The 26,769-nt window shown below is 42.4% G+C and overlaps 1 protein-coding gene across 13 annotated transcripts in view; it reads left to right on the top strand.

The window, feature by feature from the left end:
* The window catches only part of TP53INP1 (tumor protein p53 inducible nuclear protein 1), a 150,182-nt gene extending 126,021 nt beyond the window's left edge, over window positions 1-24,161 (top strand). For 10 of the 13 annotated variants that reach the window (XM_042972936.1, XM_042972929.1, XM_042972932.1 and 7 more), the window contains 3 exons: window positions 13,838-14,097; window positions 14,646-15,003; window positions 19,306-24,161. In XM_042972936.1, the coding sequence (XP_042828870.1) occupies window positions 13,986-14,097; window positions 14,646-15,003; window positions 19,306-19,555 (720 nt within the window). In that variant the 5' untranslated portion in view covers window positions 13,838-13,985 and the 3' untranslated portion in view covers window positions 19,556-24,161. Of the gene's footprint in view, window positions 1-5,930; window positions 6,149-7,036; window positions 7,364-13,837; window positions 14,098-14,645; window positions 15,004-18,159; window positions 18,198-19,305 lie in introns of those variants that run through there. The other 3 variants (XM_042972937.1, XM_042972933.1, XM_007073279.3) reach the window with 3 other exon arrangements.
* The last annotated feature ends 2,608 nt before the right edge of the window (window positions 24,162-26,769 follow it).

Genomic DNA, 26,769 nt, shown 5'->3' with positions numbered 1-26,769 from the left:
ATTTTCCAAACTGTGGCTTTAAACGTTCAGATAATACAAAATGCAGGTTAAGTAGGGACAAATTCAAACATGGGTCTAGACCTCTGTGGCTTGCTTGTATAGACTTATTAAAGAAGATGAGAGCATTTTGTCCTTAACCTTGTTGGGTTTTTTTAGGCTCAAGTTCTGAGAAGCTATTAAAGCTTTTAAGCTTTAGATTTTTCCTTTAAAAAAAAATCCCATTTCCACAAGGTGATTAGAAACAAAACCCTTACAATAAAGTCCTTAGGAAAAGGTCTGTGTGCTGGTGAAAACAAATATTTATCGAACACCTAATGTCCCAGACACTTTACTGATTTCATTGTCTCTCCAAGTTGGTATTATTTTCCTGCTCTTCCAGTTGAGGACACTGAGGGACTCAGAAGGTAAGTAATGTCCCCATACGGAGCAGGAACCCCCCAGTTTCCTCCTCTTGCTTACCACATGCTCCAAAGTGGTTTTGCCTTCCCAGCATGCAATGTAATTGATTACCTGAGGCCCATTCCATGACTCCTGTTCTCCAGGCTCTGAAATTTGGTTCCATGCTATGGTAAACATGAAAAGTTACTTCCTAGGGACCTATGTGCCTTTCTGGAAGTGTTGCAGAAACCCAAAAGACTGCAAAGGAATTTAAAGTTCTCATAGATCTGTGGGTCTGCTCAGGTAACCAACAGATACCAGATCACACCCAATTCTCAGTTGACACTGTTTCGTTCAAGAACAGTGCTATTCCTCGAGCACAAAAACTCTTCTGCCTTCAGCCTTTGCAGTGGCTCTTCTGGCTGCCTAGGCTACCCTTTCCCCTCATGTCTGCCCTCCTGTTCTGGCTGCTCAAGTGCTACCTCATCAAAGACGCCTGCCTGACCATCCTATGTCCCCACCAGCCTCTCTAACCCTTTACCCAGCTTTGTTTTTCTTTGCAGCACTCATTGCATTATATATTTACTTGCTTATTGTTTCTCTTCCACTAGGTGGAAACTTCTTGATGGCTGAGAGTTTGTTTTGTTCACTACTGAGTCTCTGGTGCCTGGCATAAACTAGGTGCTCATTAAATAATTATTGGAGGCATGAATGGATTCTGTGAATACAATAGACCTGAATGAATGGGTGGATGGGGCTTAACCACTACAGGTCTATGTATTTATGTGTTCCCTCTTCCTGAGCTACAAAGGGAAAGAAATGGCTACTCCTACCAAAGAGGACTAAAGCAGAAGAGGCCCCAAAAGAACAGAAACCAGGGGCGCCTGGGTGGCGCAGTCGGTTAAGCGTCCGACTTCAGCCAGGTCACGATCTCGCGGTCCGTGAGTTCGAGCCCCGCGTCAGGCTCTGGGCTGATGGCTCAGAGCTTGGAGCCTGTTTCCGATTCTGTGTCTCCCTCTCTCTCTGACCCTCCCCCGTTCATGCTCTGTCTCTCTCTGTCCCAAAAATAAAAAAATAAAAAAAAAAAAAAAAAAAGAACAGAAACCAAAAACCCTCCTGCCTCAGATTATCAACATGCTTAGGTCTTTTGCCAAAGCCATGAACAATCTGGACATTTAAGAACGTAAATTAATCTTGCAAAATGTAGTAGATATTTAAGGTAGTTAATTCCAGCAAAAAGAATAACCCAAAAACAAGTTTCCTTAAATAGGAAGACCATGTAAGTGGTGTACAGCTTATGTAAGTACCAATCATATTATCTGCATCATCCTTTTAAGAAGAGCAGAAAGACACATTCTACTCAAGCTGTCCCCATAATAGAGCAATTCATGGCTACAGACCCCACCCGGGGCTGCCTCTGGCACATGGCAACAGTTGGGCAGTGACCCAGAAGTAGGCATGTGAGTGAAGAGTTAGCTTTGGCAGCAGGAGTTGTAGAAGACCTGACCTGCACTCACACAGGTAGCCACTGCAACTGCCCTTTCACCCGGTTGGGTCTACCCCACGTAACTGGTCCCTAGGGCTTTGCGGCTCCCTAGGGCTGGGATGGTGTATACAGGGACATTCTGTATCATGTATCCAGGCCATATGTATTAAGGATGTGATTAAGGATAATCATCATAAGGATGATTCCCTTTCTGCTCTGCAGCTAAGTTTTAATACAGTTTAAAATAATTGAGTACTTATTTGTGCATTCACCTAAAAACTAAGAAGCCTTTAAATTCAGGACTTTAGAGGAACTGGAGAGAGCACTGTGTGTCTGGGAGACTGTCATCGATCACTCATAATCCAGCCTATGCCACCACAGCCCCAAGGGCTCTTCTCCCCAAATACTGGCTGCTGAATGGGCTAGGCCCACCTCCCTTCTCCTTTCTGGTGCCTCAGCCAGAACACAGGCTCTTTTCATTTTGAGGATTTTGTTTCTAATCACCATGTGAACATAGGTAGGATATAGGGTTAAAAAAAAAAACGAATATGCAAGAGTTATAAGGTTCCAGGGGCTGGGAAAGCTGTTAACACCTATGGCCCTGGTATCATTTCTCACTTCTTCCTGAGATGGTAAGGGCATCCCAGTTAGATTTGTTTTCTGTTTTTTTATTTCAGAAAGTAGAGCACCAAACCTCTGGCTTCCTTCTGTTTCAGGCTTTCTGGAGACCATGAGAGACCCTTTCTTTTCTTCTCTTAGAACAGATTTCACTGGAATTCCAAGTGATTGCTCTTCTAAAATGCAATTAAACAAAAACTCTTCTGTCTTTCCCAGACACTTGACAGCATGCTGGATGGACGATACAAGCCCAACAGGCTGCATTTGCTGATGGACCGATTGTAAATTGCCTGAGCGGACTTCACTTTCAGACCCTCCTCAGTATAGACTGGGCAACTTGTTGCTTTATTGTTCTGAGCTTGCCCTGAGTAGCCACCCAGTGGGGTTCTCCATCTGTGGCTTGATAGGAAGCAACATTCTTTAGCAGCCTTGAAGCAACTGGCAGGGCAATGGCCACAGCCTGCCTTTGTAAGCAGGAGGCAGGGGCATTAACTGTATTGTTTCTGGATGTTGGCATAAATGTGGCCCTGCCCTGTGGTCCTTCACAACAAAACTTGAGGTTGAATCCCTTTTGTTAGGGTAGATAAGGGAGTGTATTGAGCTCCATGGAAAACAGACAGGAGGACTCTGACAGATGGGGAAAGGGTCACCCCCACAGCAGGGAGTCAGCCTGGACGTGGGTACTATAGCAACCTGCTGAGAATTATCCTGCCTATTAAAGGATGGTTGGATTCACTGGGTCTGCCCAGGCAGGGAACCTGGCTGGGTCTTTGTCAGCAGACAGACGAGAAGCTGGTGTGCAGCTGTGTGATTTGACAGTTTGGTTGTATTCAGACAGCTCTATGTTGTGGAGATGACATTACTCCTGGGTCTGACCGCATGCATCTATGTAAACCAGTGGCATACCCGAGGAGGGAGTCAGTGGGAGCAATCCACTCCCGGTGCAGACAGTAAGCAGAAAATTTCTGTGTGTGTGCTTGTCTGTAGAAAATTTTCAAACAATAATAAAACTAAGTAAAAGTCAGTTTGCTTTTTATTATTTTCATGCTCCAACAGTTCCAAACAATGCACAGGGATAGAATACTTCTCCCTCATAGGGGCAGACTTCTCCCACACCCCCTCTCTCACCCCCTTGGTACGCTACTGGGATAAACAAGCACCGGGTGGGGAGATTACAAATCAGTGAGAGGGTAAACAGAAAGCAAATGACCCCTGAGATAAGAAGTTTTTTTTTATCCCCCAAATTCTACTTTGTGGAGTTTAGAGAAGGTTGATCTGTCTGCCAGGGGCCTTCCTATTGTTTAGCTTTGCGTTTTGGTTATCTATTGCTGCTTGTAAAACCATGCCAACATTTAGTGCCTTAAAACAACAGTCATTTATTTGTTTGTGATTCTGCAGTTTGACAGGGCTCAGTGAGGATGGCTCATCGTTGTTCCCTGTGGCGTCTGCTGGAGTTGGAACTTCCTAGAGGGCTTTTTCACCCCTATGTCTGGTATCTCAGGTACCATGAGCTAAATAATCTAGGGGCTGGCCAGGCATGTCTCTCTTTCCATGTGGCCTCTCCACATAACTATATGCTTGGGTTTCCTTGCAGCATGGTGTTCTCTTCTTATGCGGTAGCAGGCTTTCCCCAGAATGCAAAGCAGAGGTTGTCAGATTTGCTTAGTGTCTGGTCTTAGACATGCTAGAAACATTATGTCTGCCACATTCTATTGGTCAAGGCAGTCACAGGTCCAGCCCAGATTCAAGGGGAAGAAAAACAGTCTCCACTTCATGATGCAAGAAATATTATTGTGACCCTCTTTGGAAGCATCATCTACCTCACATTGTTTTCTCCATCATAACAAAGTATTGTATGCTTTCACATTTTGCCTTTAACAGTGATAAACCTTATCAGATTGGAAAAGGTAGGTCTCAAATTACGAATTAGACCTTTAGAATTATCGTGCCTTTATTCTGAATGGGAAGATGGTCTCTTCATGGATTCCTAAGGAGCAAGAGTTTATGGAGCTCCAAAGATAGCAATGATATTAGAAAATATTGGGGTGAGCCTGATTTGCCAAAACCTAAAATCTAAAGCACACTCAATTCCATGAGATTGTCCAATCCAAGTTACAGCCTCAGTCTACCTCCTGAGGAAAGTTCAAATGGCCACCTTATTTTTGTTATTACTTCTGGGTATCAGAAAATCCCCTGAACTTTGAGTTACATCCTTTAAAACCAGGATTCTTGTGAGAGTCAGAATGGTGAGAGCCCTTCAGACACTGTATGATTATATCTGTGAGCAGTTGCTATAAATTTCGCCCTGGGTCAGAGAATTGCATCTCAGTCCAAACAGGAACCAGGAGAGAAGAGATGCATCAACATGACTCCCTTGTCTCTGCCAGACACAGTTAATCCATCCATCTGCATACAGAACTTTGATTTGGAAAGCATCTGTTGGCTCACCCTTTCATTCTCTTCTCACTATAAATAACCGGTGAGCAGGTAGGCCCCATGTGAATGCCAACGGTATGCAGGTATGACAACAGTAAGAGGTCAGAGCTTCCGTGGGTCACTCTCGAGCTTGGATGCAGAGCCTAGGGAAGAAGCAGCTCTCCACGCTCCCCTCCCTCCAGGGTTCTTCAAGTCTGCTGGAGCAGAAGCCCGGCCAGATCACTGACCTCACTGCCTTCAGGTTTGGTCTCATGGCCTCTTCTGCTCTGCCTGCCTGCAGGTTGAATCCTGAGCCTGCAGGCAAGTTCGGTCAGCTCCCAGTGTCAGTCACCACAGGGTGCTGGGGCCTGGCTCAAAAAGGAGGCTAAGGGGGCCAGCATCCCCTGTACCTAGAACCAGACTTTCCTTCCCAAGAAGGCCAAGAAGCGGGTCTGGAGCTGCCTTTACAGAGCCATGTCTAAGGCTTTACCCCTATATTGGCCTGAACAGGCCTCTTGGGGTCTCTGGCCTCCATCACTCTCAACGCCTTTTTTTTTCTTTTTTTTTTCTGCTCACAGCAAAAACTGCTGTGTCCCTCAGTGCCCCAACCCCTTGGCCCCTGCCCCCTTACTGGGGCAGACGGGCCACTGGGGTCGGGCTCTTCCTCTCACCTTTCCCGTTCTCCTCACACTCCCGCGGGTTCCCATTTCTGTTCGCCCCCAGGCCCGCCTGGCCTCCCCTCCCCTCCCAGTGGCCCCAGTGCCGGCACCCACCCCCTCACACCCTTCTCGCCCTCCCTTCCGCTCGCCCCTCTTCTCGCCCCTCGGCTTTTGTTGCCCGGGCTTGTTTCTAACTTGAGAGCGTCGCCCGGCTCGGCGCCAGGTCACGTGCGTTAGTGACAACCTCTCGCAGGGCGGCCCCGGGCCCCCCGCGCCGCCGATTGGTGGGATCGGGCCTGGCGCGGCCCCGGGGCGGGGCGGCCGGGCGGGCGGGCCCGACGGGCGGGCGCAGCGGCCGATCAGCTGTTCCGAGCGCTGCACAACAACAAAAGGAGCGAGACGGGAGGCCGGCGGCCAGCCGCTCAGCACCACGACCGCCGGACCTGCCCCGCGCCCCGCGCCCCGCGCTCTGCGCCCGCCGGCCGGGGAGCCGCAGCTACCTCAGCAGAGCCCCGCGCCCGTGCGCGCCGGTCCCCTCCGAGCGGCGCGCCCGCTTCCCTCGCCGCCGGTCCCCGCTGCCGGTGGGGCCCACGTAAGTGCGGGCGGGGCCGGCGCCCCGGGCCGCTCTCTCCCGCCGTCCCGCGGGCCTCGGGCCGGGCACCCTCCGCGCCTCCCGCCTCCTCCCCTGGCGGCGGCCGGCCCGAGGCCCCGGGTGCGGGCGGAGGCGGACGAGCCCGGCGCTGGGCGGCGGGTGGGTGTTCAGTTTCTGTCTCCTCCCGCGAGCTTGGCCTGTTTTCTTGGCCGCGGCGGGACCTCCTCCTCCCCTTACTCCTCCTCCTCCTCCTCCTCCTCCTCCTCCTGCTCCAGCACTCGGCCGTTGGACTGGCGTCGGGGGCTGCGGGAGGAGCGACCTCGGCGCCCCGCTCCGCCGGCCCGGCGGCCCTGCGCTCCTCGCCTCCTCCGCCAGCCCTCGCGACACCGGCTCGCTCCCGGTAGCACCAAGGGTCCTGCGGCGCCGGGGAACCCCCCTTTCTTGCCCGGCGACCAGCGCCTGAGTGTCCCAGGTGTCCGCCTGTCCGCCGCATGTCCCCTGACCCTGCCTGATCTTACACATCACTATATGAGATTGCACCTGTGGAAAGGACACTGCACTTGCCCGTCAGGAGTAAAATCCTAATCGTTTTGGTCGCTGACGCCGATTGGGACCTTACTCTGTGCCAGATACGACATCGAGGGCTTTACGTGCATTATCTCCGTTGCTCCTCGCAGAGACCCTCTGAAGTAGGCTTTATTATCTTGTGGATAGGAAACCCGAGGCCCAGAGAGATTAAGTTATTTTACTCGAGGCCACACAGCCAATTAAAAGGAAACGGTGTTTTCTCTTTCAAAGTTGCAGATGAATTTATATGTGGGCATGCCTCATTTTGTATTGTATTTCGCAATTACCTCTTTCGTCATCTTATGTGCCAATTCCAAATTAGAGTGGGTTAAGGAAGAGCCCCTTTCCATCTGTAACTTCCAAGAACTTGGGCATTTGTTGGTAAAAGAGCCTTTTCTGAATGCAGAGTAGTTTCCGAAAAGGGGAGGAGAAAGTGACCCATAGGGTCATTGAACAGTCCTAATAATGAGGTACCCCCAGATCCTGAAATCATTTGCGTGGTAATTGAAATACATTTTTCATTGCAGATGTGAAAATCCCGGGGAAGCTTTTGATTTTTAAGTCACAGCCACTATCATTCTGAATGTGCAGCATAATTTTTAAGAGCTCCTATCTGGAACCAAGACCTCATTAATTTATATGACCAAGGTCTCTTTTGTTTTTTCATCCCATCTTTTGTTCTTTTCTGTGAATGCTTGCTTGCTCACTCAATTGTTCCCTCCTGTTTCTCTTGGGAATGGTCCTACTTTCAAAATTTGAGGTTAACAGGCTAGGAGTTACCGCTTATTGCTGTCTTTGTCCACTGGCATTCAGCCTTCAGGGCAGACAGTAGTGGGTCCCTGAGAGGAAAAGCTCCCCATGACCAGTTGAATAGGCGGAGTAGGAGTGGAGCAAGCAAGGGCAGCTTTCTTGGCTTGGTTTTTCTGCAGTTTAAAATCAATTTTAAATTGAATGAGCGTATTTATTTTTCTAAAATAGGGAGGGTGGGATATAAAGAGAAAAATCATTTTGAGGCTGCTTTTCAGTGAAGACGTGTTAGTTCAGCCACCTGATATTTCGAAACTGTCAAGAAGCCACAACTGTACACATAGTTCGAAGTTAGATCATCAAAGTTGTGGTTTTTTTTTTTTTTTTTTTAATTTAAAAATGTTGTTTTTGGAGCCGCCTACTGGCAGCCAAAACCAACTGAAAAGCACTGTTCTCTGAAATTCATAGAGCCCGAGTTGAGGCTGGAAGGAGCCTGAGCAAAATGATGTGCAGGGAAAAGCAAGACACTTGGAACCACACAGACTTATGCTCTATTGCTGGCTCCACACCTGACCAGCTCTATCACTCTCAAGCAAGTTACTTAATTTCTGAGCCTAGTTTCCTTATTAGTAAAATGTGACAAATAAGTACCTCAACTCACTGTTATATATCACAAGTATTCAGTAGATTGTAGCTGTAATTATTATATAAACAGTTTGTAGATAAAGGCATTCTGACCCAAAGGTGCTAAATGGCTTACAGTCACACAGCTGGCGTGGAATGGAGTTAAATATTCCAAGTTATATTTCATATTCTGAGTTAATACTTAACTGGCTGCCTGCTATGTGGCAGGCTCTATTCTAAGGGATACACACTTAATCCTCACATTGGCACTATCTTCTCCATTTTAGGGATGAAAAAACTGAGGCACCAAAAGGTTACTAAATATCTTAACTTCATACAAGTTGCAAGTAGCGTAGCCAAGACTTCATACACAGCAGGGTAACTCCAGAGCCACACTACCTGTTGGTTGTTTGCCTGTCTCAAAAATAAGATAAATTATACTAACAAGCTCTTCTAGACTAGCAACGCCTTTTCTGAGTTCTCGAACTAGAATGCTCTTCCTCTTAAGTATTAAACTTAAAGGTATTAAACCACCTTTCTGCCCACTGAGCATTTCTAACTCATGTAATAATATGAAAAACATTAATGATAAAATGTTAAGTAACAAAGCAGGAAACAGCATTGTGCCTTCACTAGACTTTATGGTAAAAAGAAACCTTATGTGTAGAAGAAGCTAGAAGGAAATGCATAATACACCAACAGTGATTGTAACAAGGCAGTGGAATAATTGTTTTCCTTATTTATTTTCCAAACTTCCTATAATGTAGTTAATTTTATAAGGAAAAAGACGTGTGTGTGTGTGAGAGAGAGAGAGAGAGAGTGAGTGAGTGTGAGTAAGTGAGTGAGTGAGACAGGGACAAAGCTGCCTTCTTAAAATGCTGGTGCCCAGATACTTTGTTTCTTTTCTCCACTGGGATGAAACTGCCCTGGCAGGTTGGCTGAGGTTGGTTAGTTATCGTGTGGAAAGCTTGCACATGCCTCAAACAGCAGTACTACCTTACCAGTCTTCTTTGCCCCTCCCTCTTTGCTGAATTCCAGAATTTTATTTGTAAATTTGTCCTCTTAGGACAACTTCTTTCTCTGGAATTTTCATTTTAGTTTTATCCATTGCCCTAGAGTTGTAAATATCAACAAGTCCACAACAGGGGTGACTGGCTGGCTCAGTCCAGTAGAGCATCCAACTAGATCTCAGGATGAGTTTGAGCCCCATGTTGGGGGTTTACCTTTTAAAAACTTAAAATTTTTTAAAAAGTCTGTGACATGTAGTGAGGAGTGAAGTCTGAAGTTCTGCTTTGACTTACGGCTTCACATAGAACCAGGCCCATCAAGAGCCTCCATTCCCGGGCAGGAGCCAAGGTGAAGAATAGCAGAGACTGGAGAGGGACGGTCCCTGGGTCGTCAGCAGGATAGGCTCTCAAGATTCTGGAGAGATTTTTCTAGAACTGCATTGTCCAGTATAATATGTAATGTGAATTACAGGTATGTTTGAATTTTTTAAAATATTTCTTTATTTTGAGAGTAGAGGGAGGGGGAGGGGCAGAGAGAGGGGGGGAAAGAGAGAATCCCAAGCAGGCTCCATGCTATCTGTGCAGAGCCTATGTGGGGCTTCAACTCACAAACTGTGAGAACCTGAGTCAAAAAACAAGAGTTGGCTGAGCCACCTAGGCACCCTGTTTAAATTATTGAGCTATCTTACATTCTTTTTGAGGGGGTATTAAGTCTTTAAAATATACTCTGGTAGGGGCGCCTGGGTGGCTCAGTCAGTTGAGTGTCCAACTTCAGCTCAGGTCATGATCTCATGGTCCGTGAGTTCGAGCCCCGCATAGGGCTCTGTGCTGACAGCTCAGAGCCTGGAGCCTGCTTCTGATTCTGTGTTTCCCTCTCTCTCTGCTCCTCCCCTGCTCACACTCTGTCTCTCTCTCAAAAATAAATAAAGATTAAAAAAAAATTTAAATATACTCTGGTATATATTTTAACCTATATCACATCTTAATTCACATGTAAAAATTTCATTGGACATGCTTAATCAATTGTTCTGAACATACTTGAAATTTTTCCAAGAATAGCTCAATTGTCAACTTCCAAATTTGAATTTTAAATGGGTTAAAATTAAATAAAATTTGAAATTCGGTTTTTTGGTCATACAAGTCATATTTCAAGTGTTCATCCACCCAGGGTGCCTTGCAGCCACCTCATGAACCGTTCTAGCATGTTGGGGTCTCTCCCGACAGCTCCTTTTCCTTTGTGATACCTACAGAAAGCAGGATAAAGGAACTTTGCATAGTTAGCCCAACCCCACTTCTTCATTGTGCTAGAGGTCTGTGGAGAGAGTAAAGATGTGATCCATTTTTCCAGTGGTAAGACTGAGGCTCAGGAGGGCTAAAATTGTTTAGTCTGAGCCACCTGTGGTAGAGGGAAAGCCAGAACCCCCTACTGCTGGGGCCCAGGCCAGCACTCCTTCCCTAAGACGACTCTGTGTCCTGCCCGCAGGCTTCAAAAGGTGTGTCATGTAAATACCAGCTCTGACTCAGGACAGATGAGAATGAGCTCTTCCCTTGCCTGGCTGGGCTCCTGAATACTCTGCCCACCCACGGATGGTTGCTCTTGCAGGAAATAGGGGATATCTTAAGGCAGCCACTGACTTCAGGAAACCAAAAGAAGATTGACTTGTGCTGCCCTGTGGAAAGTTCCTCCAGAGACACCTTTCCTGTGGCAGAATTGTATATGTTCCAGGCGTAAGCTGGCTTCCATCACATGGGTTTGGAGCTGGAGCTAGAGGAGCGCAGTTTGCAGTCAGGAACCTGCAGCTAGCTGCCCGACCACCGTGGCCCCAGCATTGTTCTCTGCCTTCTCGCTGCCACCTAACTGGCCTGGGCCCTGTTAAGTTACCCTGATGTGACATCGCTCTTGGGGGACACGGTGCTCACTCAGGATGAGCAGGGGTTTTCTTGTGAGGTGCTCTGCTTCCTGCCCAGCAGCTCTACCTTCCTAGCTGATGCAGGGCCTGCAGTCAGCCCTATACTCTGGAGAATTGGGATTATTCTCTCAACTATTTCAGCAGACACAGAATTGTACTTGGGACCAATGTATGCCTTTGTAATTTAAGATAAGGGGGGATTTTTTAAGTATCTTTTTTTCCCTCCTCACTTACGTGTTCAAAATCTTTACTTATGTCAGAACTTGTGGTAGCTCATCACCTACACCACAGTAGTAGGTCCAGCAAACTACACAAGCCCACTTTTCTCCTAATTTCTTTTACATGGAACATAAAGCTGAATTTGAATTCTGTACTAGAGCTCCAGCCTTCATGGTTTGGCCCTGCTGCTTTCCAGAAGGCTTTCAGGAAGACTGGTTATGCAAGTAACATTTCCTGTTGACTCTCTTTTAATAATTAATGGCTGATGATGATGGATTGTGACCACAACAGTGCTCAGATGTCATTTATTTGAACACACACTCGTAGTATTACACATTCGTAGTAGCATGCCAAACAGTTGTAGCACTCCCATTTGCACATAAAGAATTCAACCAAGAATCTCATCAAATACAGATTGTAACTACATGTACTGCTAAAAATGATGATTGTTTGAAAGTGAAGAAGGGTCGTGGCGCCTGGGTGGCTCCTTTGCTTGAGCATCCAGCTCTTGATTTTGGCTCAGGTCATGATTTCAGAGTCGTGATATCAAGCCCCGCATCAGGCTCTGTACTGAGAGTGGAGCCTGCTTAAGATTCTGTCTCCTTGCTCTCTGCCCCTCCCCCACTCATGTGCATACACATGCTTGCGTGTGTGCTCGCCTTCTGTCTCTCTCTCTCTCTCTCTCAAAATAAATAAATAAATAAATAAATAAAAGAAAGTGAAATGTCAAGAGTCTGAAGTTAGATTCAAGGCTGATGCTGGTGAGAAAGAGTATCATTTAGGAAGATGCTTTTCACTATCCCTGGATGGTCTCATCTACTCATGGTTTCTGTCACTCCCTTTTGTTGACAACTCCCAAATCAGTGCCCCCAGCTGAGACCATGCCCTTGAACTCCAGAGCCCTATATCTAGCAGTCTACTAAACATCTCCAGGTTCATGACTTGCAGATTCCCAAATTCAGCTTGTCCAAGATGCCCAGCCTATGCCTTCTGCAGTATGCCTCTTCCACTAAATGGTCCCACCATCTCCCCAGTTGGCCAAGCCATAAACCTGGGTCATCCTTGACTTTTCATTTCTGGCTTACATGGTCCTATAGGATCTGTTTCCTGCTTAGCACCCCTAGCGCGCTCTCACACCTGTCCATCTGGATCTTCAGCCATACAGAAGCTGCCACATTCTCACTCATCTGCAGGTTTCCGGTGTTCCTTCTCCCCCTTCCTCCATTCTTGATCTTCTCAACCACTCCAGGTCAAAGTAATTTACTGCAGGAATCCTTCCTGACGTCTACCTGTGTAGATATGAGGAACACTCAGTACTTTTTCCATGGCATTCATCACATTACCTGTCTTCCCCTGTGCTTAGCACTCTGCTTGATGCATGATACGTACTCAGTAAATATTTGTAGAATAATAGTTGACACTGACTGAGAATTTGTGCCAAGTGCCTTGCTAAGTAGGTTGCCTGCATTATCTCATTTCACAAGAGTGGGGTCAGGGAGACCATCTAGGAGGTGGTGATTGGCAAAGTCCAAAGGGACACCAGATTGGTTTCAACTAGGATAAAAGTGGTGGCAAGAAGTGGGCAGATTTGAGGCACGTGCTCAGCTAGAGTCAACAGGACTTGGTGAGAATTTGGTTGAGGGGTTGGGTAGGGAGTGGAAGGAGTCAAGGGTAACTGCTGGGTGCTGCTGCTTCTCCTTGCTGAGAAGAGAAAGAAGGACAGTGTAAGTTTGTGGGGAAATAATTAAAAGTTCTCTTTGGTATGTATTAGGATTGATATGCCTATCAAGTAACCAGGGAGAAATGGATATATAAATCTGGATTTCTGGAATAAGATCAGACAAGCCTGGAGTTCCTCGTTTAGAACTCACAGAACTCCATGAGGTAGAACTATTGCCAGCTGAAGTAGTGTAACTTCCTAACTCGCGCAGAGCAAAAGCAGCAGAGACGGCATTTGAACCCAGGCACACTGACTACAACACCTTCCTGCTTGCCACCACGCGGTGAATGGTTTCCAGTTCTAGTTGCTGTCGTCCTCAGTTTTCTATGGCATAAATTTCCCTGTGCCAGCTGTAGAAATTGTTTTGAAGGCCAAATCATGCTGTACCTACTGATTTTAAATGGAATTGGGTCTGCTTGCAGCCCTGTAGAAGAACAGAACAGAAGAGAAAATGAGCCAGGGAAACATGGCAGACATCTGGCCCTGCTGCAGCCTTCCTTTGGCAGCTTCGGGGCAGTTGAATATCATATAGCAAGACCGTTAGTATCTAGTTTTTCTCTTCTTACAGGAAAGGAGTATGTCACCTTGAAATACATAATTCAGATTGATCCCTTATAAAAGCACAGATGTGGAAAAGAGCCTTTCATTTCACATGTAAGATGTTCACAGGTTGCATTGAGAACTCAATTCATAATGGTTTATAGATGAAAGGTACTGCATTTCTTGTGTTTGATGCCTGCTGGAAGGGAACGGCTGTAACTGTAGACTAAGGCATGAGCTTTCTTCTAGAGGGGTGTGCACGTGTGTGTGTGGGCACATGCTTTTGAAACCACACACACATATTATATAAATATATACTGATTTGAAATAACCTTCTTTTCCTGTTTTATTTTAGGGATAATGATTCTTCTTGCTTCCCACCTAAGTTGAATAAGCACCTCGTGCACTTTAATCTCCTGTCGTGCCATCAGGCTGACTGAAGACAGTGTTTTGAAATCTCAGCTATAAAGACATCCCGCCAAAGTCTCAATCTTGCCTTAACGATGTTCCAGAGACTGAATAAAATGTTTGTGGGCGAAGTCAATACTTCTTCCAATCAAGAACCAGAATTTAGTGAGAAAGAAGATGATGAATGGATTCTTGTTGACTTCATAGGTAAGGTATTCTCAGCAGTTAATCATCACAGCAAAAATGGAAACTCTTGCATCTGAGTTTTTGCAGAAGTAAACCAGTAACTCTGAAGGTTTTTAAGCCTTTAAAGTAAATAAGCAAGAATTTGTCTAAAATAATTGCAGGAAACATCCTGTGCCAGATAATCAGTCAGTGAAATTGATTGACGTCAGATCTTCCAGTTTTGCAACTCTCATACCCTGCTCAGATCAGATGCACTTTAATAGGAAATCCTTGTAACCCACATTGCTCATCATGTTTACTTTAGCAGGATAGAAAAATCGTCTCCTGCAAAGCCACCGTAATACATCTGATGCAGTGATACACCACACATACACACACACTAGGTGCTCAGAAGTTCTTTTATAATCATTGAGTGAATGTAGATGCTTTTGTGTCTGACCTAAAAGAAAGGAGAAATGTGAACATCAGCTAACAGTATCATCTCTTCTTTTTCTGTGCTCTCAATCTGCTGTCACTGTGATGCCCGTCCTCCCGTGGGACTTCACCAACGTATGTGGACTGTGATGTAGACACTTGCACTGGTTTCTCAGCAGCAGAAGATGAAGAAGAAGACATCAGTGAAGAGTCACCTACTGAGCACCCTTCAGTCTTTTCCTGTTTACCTGCATCTCTTGAGTGCTTGGCTGATACAAGCGATTCCTGCTTCCTCCAATTTGAGTCCTGTCCAATGGAGGAGAGCTGGTTTATCACCCCTCCCCCATGTTTTACTGCAGGTGGATTAACCACTCTCAAGGTGGAAACCAGTCCTATGGAAAACCTTCTCATCGAACATCCCAGCATGTCTGTCTATGCTGTGCATAACTCCTGCCCTGCTGTCAGTGAGGCCAGCTGTGGGGCTGATGAATTTCATAACCCAAGTAGCCCCAGGTACGTTGTAAGTACAGCTGACCCTTGTACAACGTGGGTTTGAACCGCATGGGTGTACTTATACACAGAGTTGTTTTTCTTTTTTTCTTTTTTCTTTTTTTTTTTTTATGAACACAGTACAGTACTGTAAATGTATTTTCTGTTCCTTATGGTTTTCTTAACATTTTCTTTTCTCTGGCTTACTTTATTGTAAGCACACAGCAGGTAATACATATAACATGCAAAATATGTGTTAATTGGCCGTTAATGTTATTGGTAAGCTTCCCAGTCAGCAGTAGGCTATTCGCAGTTAAGTTTTTGGGGAGTCCAAAGTTGTACATAGATTTTGAACTGCACAGGGGCTGGTGCCCCTAACCCCTGAGTTGCTCAGGGGCCAACTGTATTTTATTCTGTCCATGGGCAGTCTGTTCGGCATGCATTTTATTTGTTTCTACTACAACTTGAAGCTAATTTTTTAGAAGATGCAGAGTAATATTAGAGATTTATGAAGGCATGTCTATAGTGCACAAGGTAGTAGGTGGTATAAAAAAAAGTGTTCATTTTACATTTTCAAAAAAATTCATTAGAATACAGCCCCAATTATATAATGCAGAACTGTTGCATTTATAGTACTCTGCTGGTTGGGGCGGCTGGGTGGCTCAGTCGGTTAAGTGGCCGGCCGACTTCGGCTCAGGTCATGATCTCACGGTCTGTGAGTTCGAGCCCCGTGTCGAGCTCTGTGCTGACAGCTCAGAGCCTGGAGCCTCCTTCAGATTCTGTGTCTCCTTCTCTCTCTGCCCCCACCCCTCCACTCTCTGTCTCTGTCTCTGTCTCTCAAAAATAAATAAACATTATACACACACACACACACACACACACACACACACACACACCCGTACTCTGCTGGTGACCAGAAAGAAAAGACTAGCATTTCTGCTAAGTGTCTTAGAATATAACTCTGGCATTTTATACACTGAGTTATTTGGTGTATCAAATTCAACAAGAATAGTATATCTTAAAATAAAACTCTTATTTTCTTCCAAGTGGTCTTAACTGGGTTGCATCAAATGTCACTTAACCTCAAAAACCTGGCAGATCTCAACTATGAGTTTTCTGTCTTACGGAGGAAAGGCTTCATACCCAAACAATACTTTTTTGTTGTGTGGAGTTCAAGGGGTCTGAAAGGCTCTGTTTGAATGGCAGATGGGTTGAGGGCTTGGAAAGGTTCAGGGAGAGAGTACCTTGTCAATAAAGATTGACATGTTCCCAAGCAAACTTACAGAAATACTGTCACCTTTATCCAGCGAGCATTTTCAAGATTGCTCCCACCTGCTAAAATAAAGTCTATGGCCTTGTTAATCAGCTCGAATTCTGGCTAGTCATGATGCATGGTAGTGAGCTGTGCCTGTGGTATTACGATGTTTTGGTGATGTTGGTACCGACTTAATTCTCTAAATACCTGTCAAGGCTACAGGTGAATTGGAATCTTTGGAGCAGCTCAGAATGTTCCTGTAGTTAGTCCTGTAGTCCAAAGGGCCTCTTTTTAGATTGTCCAGGCTCTACCTTGACTAACTGGATCATTGTATATATCTTCTACTATTTCCTGTTTGCCAGATAATAAGCAAAACCCAGGCAGCTCATTAATTTAACTTTACCAGAGTTTGCTGCACTCATAAGTCTTAATATTGTAGATAACCTCATCATCTTCTATGAGGATAAACATATCCTTTACCAAATTGAAAAATAATTTGCTTATATAGTTACCCAGGCTTTGTACTGGGTAAGATCTTTGATGGGAAATGTTACTTTAACTGGCACTTTGTTCAATGCTGTAAGTTTATCAAGAGATCAGTGTCTCAGGCATTTCAACAAAAATTTAAAATGAGATTTTTTAGACATGGTATTGATTAAATTGCCATATAGTCTATTCAAATTAATTTCTTCACTTCTTAGAAATCCTTCCCACCTGGTTCTGATCTCACCTCTGTGGAATTGGACTCAAGAGTTTCCCATGATTAATAGTCACTATAAACTTACTGGGATTTGTGTACTTACTTCTCAGTGTTTAAAGCATGTGTGTATGTATATACAGCACTTTATAAATAACATTATTACAGAAGCAGTACATATGCATTGCAGGAAGTTAGAAAATGCAAATATGTAAAAATTAAAAAATTTAAAAAGACACTTGTACTACCTAGAGATGGATGCTGTTAACACCCTAGAGTGTATCCTTCCAGGTGGTTTTTTCTCTATATGCCCACAAGTTTGTACATGCATGCACACACACACACATTTTTAACCTAAAGGGATCAAGTTGTATATACTTGTATATAGTTGTGTAATCTGCTTCTTTAGGCAATGGTCTCCACCTTTTTTTTTCCCAGTAAAATTTCATTTCATCTACTACCCAAACTATACTCTGTTTTCTGCACCAGAGCCCAGAATATTTCACCTAGTTTTGCCCAGACAAGCATCCAGTTCAAGACCATGCGCTGCATCTGGTTGTGTGTTTGAGGTTTTGATGCAGTCATTATGCTCATTGTCTGTATCTTGTTTGTTTTTATATCTTGTTATATGTTTTGGTATAACATGTAAGAAAGTTAAATAAATACGTGCTTTTCCATATATATAGGATCAAAAGAATACCCTTAACTTCATATGAATTCTTTCTGAACATAGGAAAGTACTGCAAACTATCTTAGTTTTATAAAAACTAAATGTTTTTAACATCTTTATTTCTGGATTTCAAATTCTTATTTACAAAAGCCCACTAAATCAAGATAGATCAGGTGTTACCAACATTAGGATGGCTATGTAGTAAATATCTGTATTTTCTGAGCAGGAAACAAATCATGTCTTTCAGAAGTTAGATTGCTTCCATCCTGTCTATCCTTGGGAATATTACCATAAAGCATTATATAAAGCATGTAAGAATAAGGTGCTTCATAATTACTGTAGATGGGCTTCAGAGTGTGTGTTTTATTGCATTTTGACCTTTATAAGTATTGTTTATGAAGGTTTATGTGCTATCATAATCTCAAGTAATACATGTGCCTTTAATGACCCATAGTAAGCCAGTTTTAATATAGAAAATGCACCATGTCCTAACAGTAAAATTAAGTAGCATTTTAAATCTTACTAGTGATTTAATAGTTCACCATTTAACATTTGTAGGGCCAGGAAAAGCTGCTTATAAGACTCACTGGCACAGAGTAAGTATATTCCCTTTGAGACTGTGTGATATGTGTTATCAGTCTGAACAGGAAGGTTAAGAACTCAAAATGCCCACCTTTTAAAAACTGCTCTCTTTGTATTAACTTCTTTCTATTATTTTCTTAATGTGATTCCCTTTAATTCTACTATTTTTTTTAAAAATCTTTAAAACATAATAGCATTTTCCTCTAGTGATTATAGCCACAATTTATAACTGCCCATGTTGTGTAAAATAACCCTAAAACTCTTAAAACTCTTCATGTTATGTGTTAATTTAGTTTACATCTATCCTATTAAATTAGCTTTTAATATATAAGACAGATAATAACCACATGGTTTGTAGCCGGATTTTAAGATATGTTCTCCTCAGGTCTTTGTAACATTTCTATGCAAATGCCATTCCAAACTGTGCCCTGTTGTGATATAAATTTTATAGTAAGCAGGTAGCTTTTTATCTATAAAAATGTTAAATGAGTAGAATTTTCTATGCATGTTTCTATTACATAGAGACCTGCAGCTTATTTCCTGGAACTGTTACTTAGAGACAGAAAACGTGTGAAGGTGCAGTTAGCATAGTTCACCAGTGTCAACCTGCTTCATAACAGTCTTTGGAGTAAGACCTGTACTAGAATCTTGGTTGTATGAGGTAGTAGTTGTGACTTTATCGTTGTTGAGCCTCAGCTTCCTGATCAGTAAAATTTGAGAATTAATATGTTTTCCTTTTAAGATTATGTCAAGAATTAAATACATTATATTTGCAAATACAGATATGCAGTAAATGTTAGTTCTCCTCACAGAAAAACTTATCTAATGCTGCATAATTGAAATTCATTCAAAATGTAAAGCACTTTTTAAAAGACAGTCTACTTAATCCCCCCCAACCCCCGCTGTGGATTATATGGCATATTTCTGTGAAAAGGTGGTTTCTCCTTTCTAACATTATCAGTCATTGTGGTTACAAAATATAAACTTGTCTGTCAGCCATCAGACAGTAAGATCTCTTTCAACCACAAATCAGTGTGGCAAATTGAATCACTAAGTAACTTCTTCAAGTTCATGAATAACGTACTCTGTTACTGAATGCATCCTCGTGTTTTTCTGTTTCAGAGTGGAAGCTCAGGATGAGATGGGGCAGCACATTCACTGCTATGTTGCAGCTCTTGCTGCTCATACAGCTTTTCTGGAACAACCCAAGAGCTTTCGCCCTTCCCAGTGGATAAAAGAACATAGTGAAAGACAGTCTTTAAACAGAAATAGCCTTCGTCGCCAAAATCTTACCAGGGACTGCCACTCTAGGCAAGTCAAGCACGGTGGCTGGGCCGTCCATCAGCCCTGCCCACGTCAGTACAATTACTAAGAATTTCAAGGTTGATTGGTTTCTCTTGGTTTGTGCATATGTGTGTGGATGTATGTGTACGGACAATGAAGATGTTGTTTCAGCCAACTGATGACCAATCACATAGTTTTATCAATGTGTTTAGACACTATCTTGAAAACCAGATTTACATGCTGTGTATCACATAATGCCTTGCTTTTAACATTTACTTTTTTGTAAATTTTTTCAGAATATTTTTGGAAACATATCAATACAGTTACAGTGTTTGGTGTTTTGGGATGTCTTTAAATCTGTTAAGGTGTATATGAGTTAGCATTCTAAAGACATTTCTTCCCAAGTATGAGGATAGGCATCTTTCAATTTCATTTTATTTTGTATTAATCAATATTTCGAGTAAGCAAAAATTTATTCTCAGGGTCAGCCATACACTTTATTGACCAGTACTTGATAATCTTTTCTGTATATAGCGAATACATTTTTACACACTAACATGAGCATTAACAGGTGATAGTTGCCATGGATATAATGGAATTATGGCTGAACTTTCTCTTGAAAGAAAACTTGATATATTTCTGTGTGTACAGGTTTTTTTTTTTTTTTTTTTTTTTTTCCAGATTAGCCATACAGTTCATTTTGGAATTCAGGTACATTAAGTGTTAGTGAACAGTGCTTTCAGTAATTCCGATGTGACTGTGTGACGTGGTACAGAGACATTACAAGGATCGTGGGACAGAAGCGCTGTCTCACATGCAGAGGGGATCCGTCAGATCTGTGAAATTGTGTTTGGGAAAATGTATGTCTCCACCTACCCCATTAGTCCACCATTTGACTTATGTGGATTCTTTCCTGCCGGCTCTGCCCACTTGGCACTTCACATCAGCTGTAAATTCAGAAGTACCTGTCCAGGCACTTTAGCGACTTCTTATTTATAACTGTCCAAGGAAAAAGAGGTAGGCTTTGTATTTCTGATACGGTGACGGATCATCTGCCGTGGAGCCTGCCCTGCTGAGTGGCAAGCGAGGCTGAGAAGGAATTCCTGGTGACAACTTTTCCTAGCATCTAGATGAAGAGTGACGGGTTGGCTTCCTTGAGTTCTCTTTTTTTTTTTTTTTTCCCTAACTCGGGCTTCAGGCAGAATCTTTAACCACTTTGGCCTCTGTTTCCTCCACCTGTGGGGGAGTAGTAGTATTTACCTCCCTCACGGTCGTTGTGCGCACTGTGTACTGATGGAAGTGGGCTGTCCAGGACTGAACCTTGTGTGAAATCCCAGGGGCCTCTCTACTGAACCTGATGGTGGGGGTGGGGCCACAACTGTTCTTCAGAGTGTTGGTGCTAATGAGGCCAGGGTTCAGGGCTCGAGTCACATGGAGGCCAGTTATTTATCATTTAGAGAAAATCTATCTTACCTCTAGCCGGTCACTTTATTTTTTTAGCGATTGTGATGGGTTTTGCTGAGCCATCCACATTCACCAATTTCCTCTCAAACTAAACTAAACATAGACAATCCAAAGCACATTCTACTGACAAACAGTAGTATCACCTTTGTGGTCAAAGAGCTTATTTTTCCAATGTCTCTGCAATCCTAATTAAGTAAATACATGTCTATACAAGGTTTTCAAGGGAAAAAGCAGCATATAGTTATGTGAAGTATTATATTTTCTAATAACCCTGTAGCAGCTGGATGCAGGGAACTATGGGAGACTTTTTCAAGTGAAGAGCTGAGCTCTTTTCTGACCAGGGCTGGGAAGTTTGGAGGCGGAAGACGTCACACAGCATCGTCAGATGGTGGCGGTAGGTGGTTCTTCCACTGGCTGTGACGAAGTGCCAGGAATGTCTCTTTAGAACAAGAGTCTAGACCCCCTGCTTTCCTTATTCCCTTTCCATTTGAACCACCCCTTTATTTATTTGTTTTCTAACTAGGGGCCAAGTCTGTAAAGTTTTGTCAAACTGAGCTAGAAGTTATTTTGTTACTATTTGTGTTTACGAGAGTTGAGAGGTGAGGTAGAGTTTTCATGAAGGTGTGTATGTTTTACATCGTGTCTGTCTCTAGGGCCATATGTTGGTAACTTGAAAATATACCAGCTAAATGTTTTCTGGATGTAAGCCTCTGACTATATGGGGGTCTCTTTTTTCATATATTACATGCAAGTTGTTAGTACCTCACAAACTATAGAAGTTCAGCCATGAGAATTTGTTTGGCAGCATGAACAGATTTGTGTATAACATAGCTAGGATCTTTTCTTTTCTTTTTTTTTTTTTTTACTATTATTTTTCAAACTTCCTGATACCTGAAATACATCTACATCTCTGTCAGTTATTGACTTTTTTTCTGGCCTTCTCTGGACCTAGTTTTTTATGGTTTATACCTGGAAAACAAATACTTTCAGGCTTGGGATTTTTTTTAGGGTTATCATGCCATCTGTCATATCATACTGTGGTTTTTGTATCAGTATCTAAGTTTTCTGTCTTAAATTGGCACATGTTAGAATGGAAGAAAGTGGTTACGTAATTCATTTGAAGTTCTTGGTCATTAGGGGTTTGTTTGGCATCTACTACGTGTGGTACCAGGATGATGTTGACCTGTTAAGTATTCCTTGAAACATGGCCAAAATGCAATTTATTATAAGTTAATTATTATTTTTGCTCTTGTAAATATTAGTGGTTTACATAAATGTGCTTCAGTGCATATTTCTTAAAAATTCAAGCAGTGAGAAATAAGACCCCTCCGAATTTAGTGCTCTACTTCTAAACTGATAATATATAGAACGTTACTTGGAAAAAGTCTGGAATGTGTGGTGCACAAGCAGTGCTTCATGGATGAGTCCCTTAGTTTTTATAACGCACCGTGTTTCTCAAAGTTTGTGTTTTCATTAATAAAACATTTTATAATGTGTATTCTATGTTTGTTACTTTTTCTTTCTCCACTAATTATGTATTGCACTGTGAGCTGAAGATTAACCCTGCATTATTTATCTTCTGTGGCAATGCATTTATATGTCCGGGCAGGTGGGGGATTTTTTTTACAGAAAGGTTCACAGTGATTGGATGTTTGACTTTCTACTCCAGCGAGCTGTTTCTACATTAATTTCCTGTACATTTTCCCAGTTCCCATGCAGGCTGTTCCTGTTTACATACCTTCTCTGTTTTATCAGTGCTTTGATTCTAGTGAGAACACAGTTTACTGAAAACTTGAGAGGGCGCTCAGCATCGCCTGTTGTTTTTCCTTCTCAAATCTGTGTAGTACAGTGGTTTGTTATCTTTACATCTTCATTGAATGTAAGTGTTTTCGCTATCCTCTTCTTCAAGGAAATATATTGTCTTTCTATATCTTGAGAAAAAAAGAACAAAAAAGAGTGTCTTTCTTATCCTGTTTTTCTTTGAATTGTAAACAAACAAACAAAAAAATGAAGGACTCCAACTAGAAGATAAACATTGAAGTTTAAATAGGTTAGTGGAGAAAGTTTAAGAGTTTCCAAGTGTCTTTGTTTTTAGAATCAGTTAAGAGACTGCTCCTTGTACTGGAGACACTAGCATGTTTGTAATGTTACCTTAAAACTGTCTTCATTTTATAAGGCCCATTCATGCTGGCTAAATTCTTTTAAAAGTTGGGCTGTTCTCATGGATGGCTTCACTGTCAGCCATGTTGATGCATTATCAATGGCATCCTTATCTACTTATTTTAATGCTGAAAATTTTATATGAAATGCTTTATTTAGGAAACCTACCTAATTCAGTGGTGTCAGCCTTGCCACGTACCAATTTCACTTGAAATACGACACCAGTTACAGTGGTTTGGGGTGGAGAAAGAGGGACCGGAAAGCATACAGATAAGGATATTTCTTTCTCTTTGCAACAGTATCCTTTATGGGGGAGGAGAGGTTACTATTCAAAGGAAGGCAGCTTCAGTGGATGTTTTATATATCGTTTATAATTTTCCTTACAACATATTTTTTTAATTGTATAATTGTTAAATGCCCCGTTTTGCTCTGTATTTGCCTGAAGTTTTAGTATTTGTTTTCTAGATGGACTTCTAAAAACCAAATCAGTACTTGGGGAGCTAGATGTGTGTGTATCTAAGCTTGATGTGTATGAGTGGTTCTTGCTTGCTTTTTGGTTGCATTTTCCTCCAGAAGTTTGGAATTTTAATCAATAATTGTGTGTTGTTATTACTTTTTTGAGTGGCTTGGTTTTTTTTGTCTCAAGTAAAATTGTGAACACATTTGCTTTTCAAAGACAGGGCATCAGTTATAGAGACTGAAGAGTATTGTAGATTGTACTATGTGCCTTCTTGATGTATTCCTAAACACAGATTTTTTTCAACTTGAAAACTCAAAAGGGACATTTGGTTAGATTATATACTGTACATCATCTATGCATAAATGGCAGCTTGTTTTCTTGAGCCACTGTCTAAATTTGTTTTTATAGAATTTTTTATACTGATTGGTTCATAGATGGTCAGTTTTATACACAGACTAAACAATACAGCACTTTGCCAAAAATAAGTGTAGCATTGCTTAAACATTGTGTATTAACACCAGTTCTTTGTAATTGAGTTCAGTGGTGCGTTTTGCACTACTTGGAGTTGTGGTTTTTAATCTGTCAGTAAATAAAATGTTCTTTAACTTCACATTCGTCTGATTCTCTTATTTTATCTTTATGGTCATCAGCCTTAAAACTAGATACAACTGAATGAAATTACTTGCTGTTTAGTTTTACTTGCCCAGAATATATGTTTACTATTCACTTTAAATACTGTTTTTGAAACTTGTATAAAATTAGTATGTTAAAATTTTTCACCTGAAATGCATGAACATTTAAGTGAACATGAATTTGAGAATGACTTCCAGCCAGTACCTTTCCTTCCGACCAATCTGTGTTTAAGAAAAAAAAAACAGATTAAAAAAAAATTTTTTTTTAATGTTCATTTATTTTGAGAGAGAGAGACAGAGCGTGAGCAGGGGAGGGGCAGAGAGCGAGCAAGACACAGAATCCAAAGCAGGCTCCAGGCTCCAAACTGTCAGCATAGAGCCCCACACGGGGCTCAAACCCACAAACCGTGAGATCATGACCTGAGCTGGAGTCAGATGTTCAACTGACTGAGCCACCCAGGTGTCCCCAAATAGAGAATTTAATACAGAATTTAATACACTAGTTCTTAGCCTTTGTAAAGCTAGGTTGGCGAATTCTCAATGGCTCTTTCCCAGTTAAATACAGACACAAGCTTATGCAAACATTTTAGGGCAATATGAACGTTCCTGGTGTCCATTAATACTCTTATTGTGGAGCTCTAGTTTAATTAGGCCAGTAAACATTCAGACAACCCAAAGAATATCTCCCATGTTAATGAATCCTTGGGGAAGCTCTTCGTTCTAGAACTAGCCTATGTCAAGACAGATTTTTATCATTTCTGAGACTCTGAGCTGAGAGGTAAAGATTGCGACTGGGAATGAAGAGGGGTCACCCCAAAGGTGGAAAGAGCATCTTGAAATGAAAGACCCAACCCTGGAACAGCAGGTGAGTAGTCATTGCTGAGAAGTGTTTGCCAGGCCTACTTAACAAGGTAAAGGAGTGACTGAGGTATCTAGCAGCTCCATCACATCTCAAAGGCAGTGACTACATGGAGTCTGTAAGGTAAGTTAGAAGTGAAGGTGTTTTGTGGGGATGGGCATGTCAAAGTTTCAGTTTGACATGTGGCTTAAGATTACCTAGCTCCTGGGGTGCCTGGGTGGTTCAGTCGTTTAAGCATCTGACTCTTGATTTTGGCTCAGGTCATGATCATGAGATGGAGCCCCAAGTCGGGCTCTATGCTGACGGCGCAGAGCCTGCTTGGGATTTTCTCTCTCCTTCTCTGCCTCTCCCCCTCCCTCTCTCTCTCTCTCAAAATAAACATTAAAAAATAAAAAAGATTATCTAGTTCCTTTGTACTTACCAGAAGGTTATTCATTTCAGCATTGTCTGTGAATGCAGCATCTCGAAAACCACCTATATCCTTATACAGGGGAGAATGATGGAAAATATTATGGCACACCAAAAATCATCAACACCTAGGAATAAAACTAACCAAAGAGGTAAAAGGTCTGTACACTGAAAACTATAGAAATCTTATGAAAGAAATTGAAGAAGACACAAAGAAATGGAAAAATATTCCATGTTCATGGATTGGAAGAAAAAATATTGTTACAATGTCAATACTATCCAAACCAATCTACACATTCAATGCAATCCCTATCAAAAAAAAAAACCCTAGCATTCTTCACGGAACTAGAACAAACAATCCTAAAAATTGTATGGAAACACAAAGGACCCCAAATAGCCAAAGTAACGCTGAAAAAGAAAACCAAAGCTGGAAGCATCACAATCCTGGACTTTAATCTGTATTATAAAGCTGTAATCAGAACATTGTGATACTGGCACCAAAATAGACACAAAGATCAATGGAATAGAATAGAGAACCCAGAAATGGACCCACAAATATATGGCCAACTATCTTCAACAAAGCAAGAAAGAATATCCAATGGAAAAAGGTCTCTTTAGCAAATGGTTCTGAGAGAACTGGACAGCAGCGTGCAGAAGAATGAAACTGGACCGCTTTCTTACATCATACACAAAAATAAATTCAAAATGGAAGAAAAGACCTAAATGTGAGGCAGGAAACCATCAAAATCCTAGAGGAGAAAACAGGCAGCAACCTCTTACCTGACATGTCTCCAGAGGCAAAGGAAATGAAAGCAAAAATGAGCTATTGCGACCTCATCAAGACAAAAAGAGCAGAAAAGGAAACAATCAACAAAACTAAAAGGCAACCGACAGAATGGGAGAAGATATTCATAAATGACCTATCAGATAAAGGGTTAGTATCCAAAATCTATAAAGAACTTACCAAGCTCAACACCCCAAAACAAATAATCTAGTGGAGAAATGGGCAAAAGACATGAATAGACACTTTTCCCAAGAAGACACCCAGATGGCAAACAGACAATAAAAAGATGCTCAACATCACTCATCAGGGAAATACAAATCAAAACGACAATGAGCTACCACCTCACAACAGTCAGAATGGCTAAAATTAACTCAGGAAACAACAGATGTTGGAGAGGATGTGGAGAAAGGGGAACCCTTTTGCACTATTGGTGGGAATGCAAACTGGTGCAGCCACTCTGGAAAACAGTATGGAGGTTCCTCAAAAAATTAAAAATAGAACTACCCTATGACCCAGCAATTGCGCTACGAGGAAT

The sequence above is a fragment of the Panthera tigris genome, chromosome F2 (genome assembly GCF_018350195.1).
Source record: "Panthera tigris isolate Pti1 chromosome F2, P.tigris_Pti1_mat1.1, whole genome shotgun sequence".
In the NCBI taxonomy this organism is placed as follows: domain Eukaryota; kingdom Metazoa; phylum Chordata; class Mammalia; order Carnivora; family Felidae; genus Panthera; species Panthera tigris.
The sequence above is the reverse complement of the archived record's forward strand: the minus strand, read 5'-3'. Positions and strand labels throughout refer to the sequence as shown.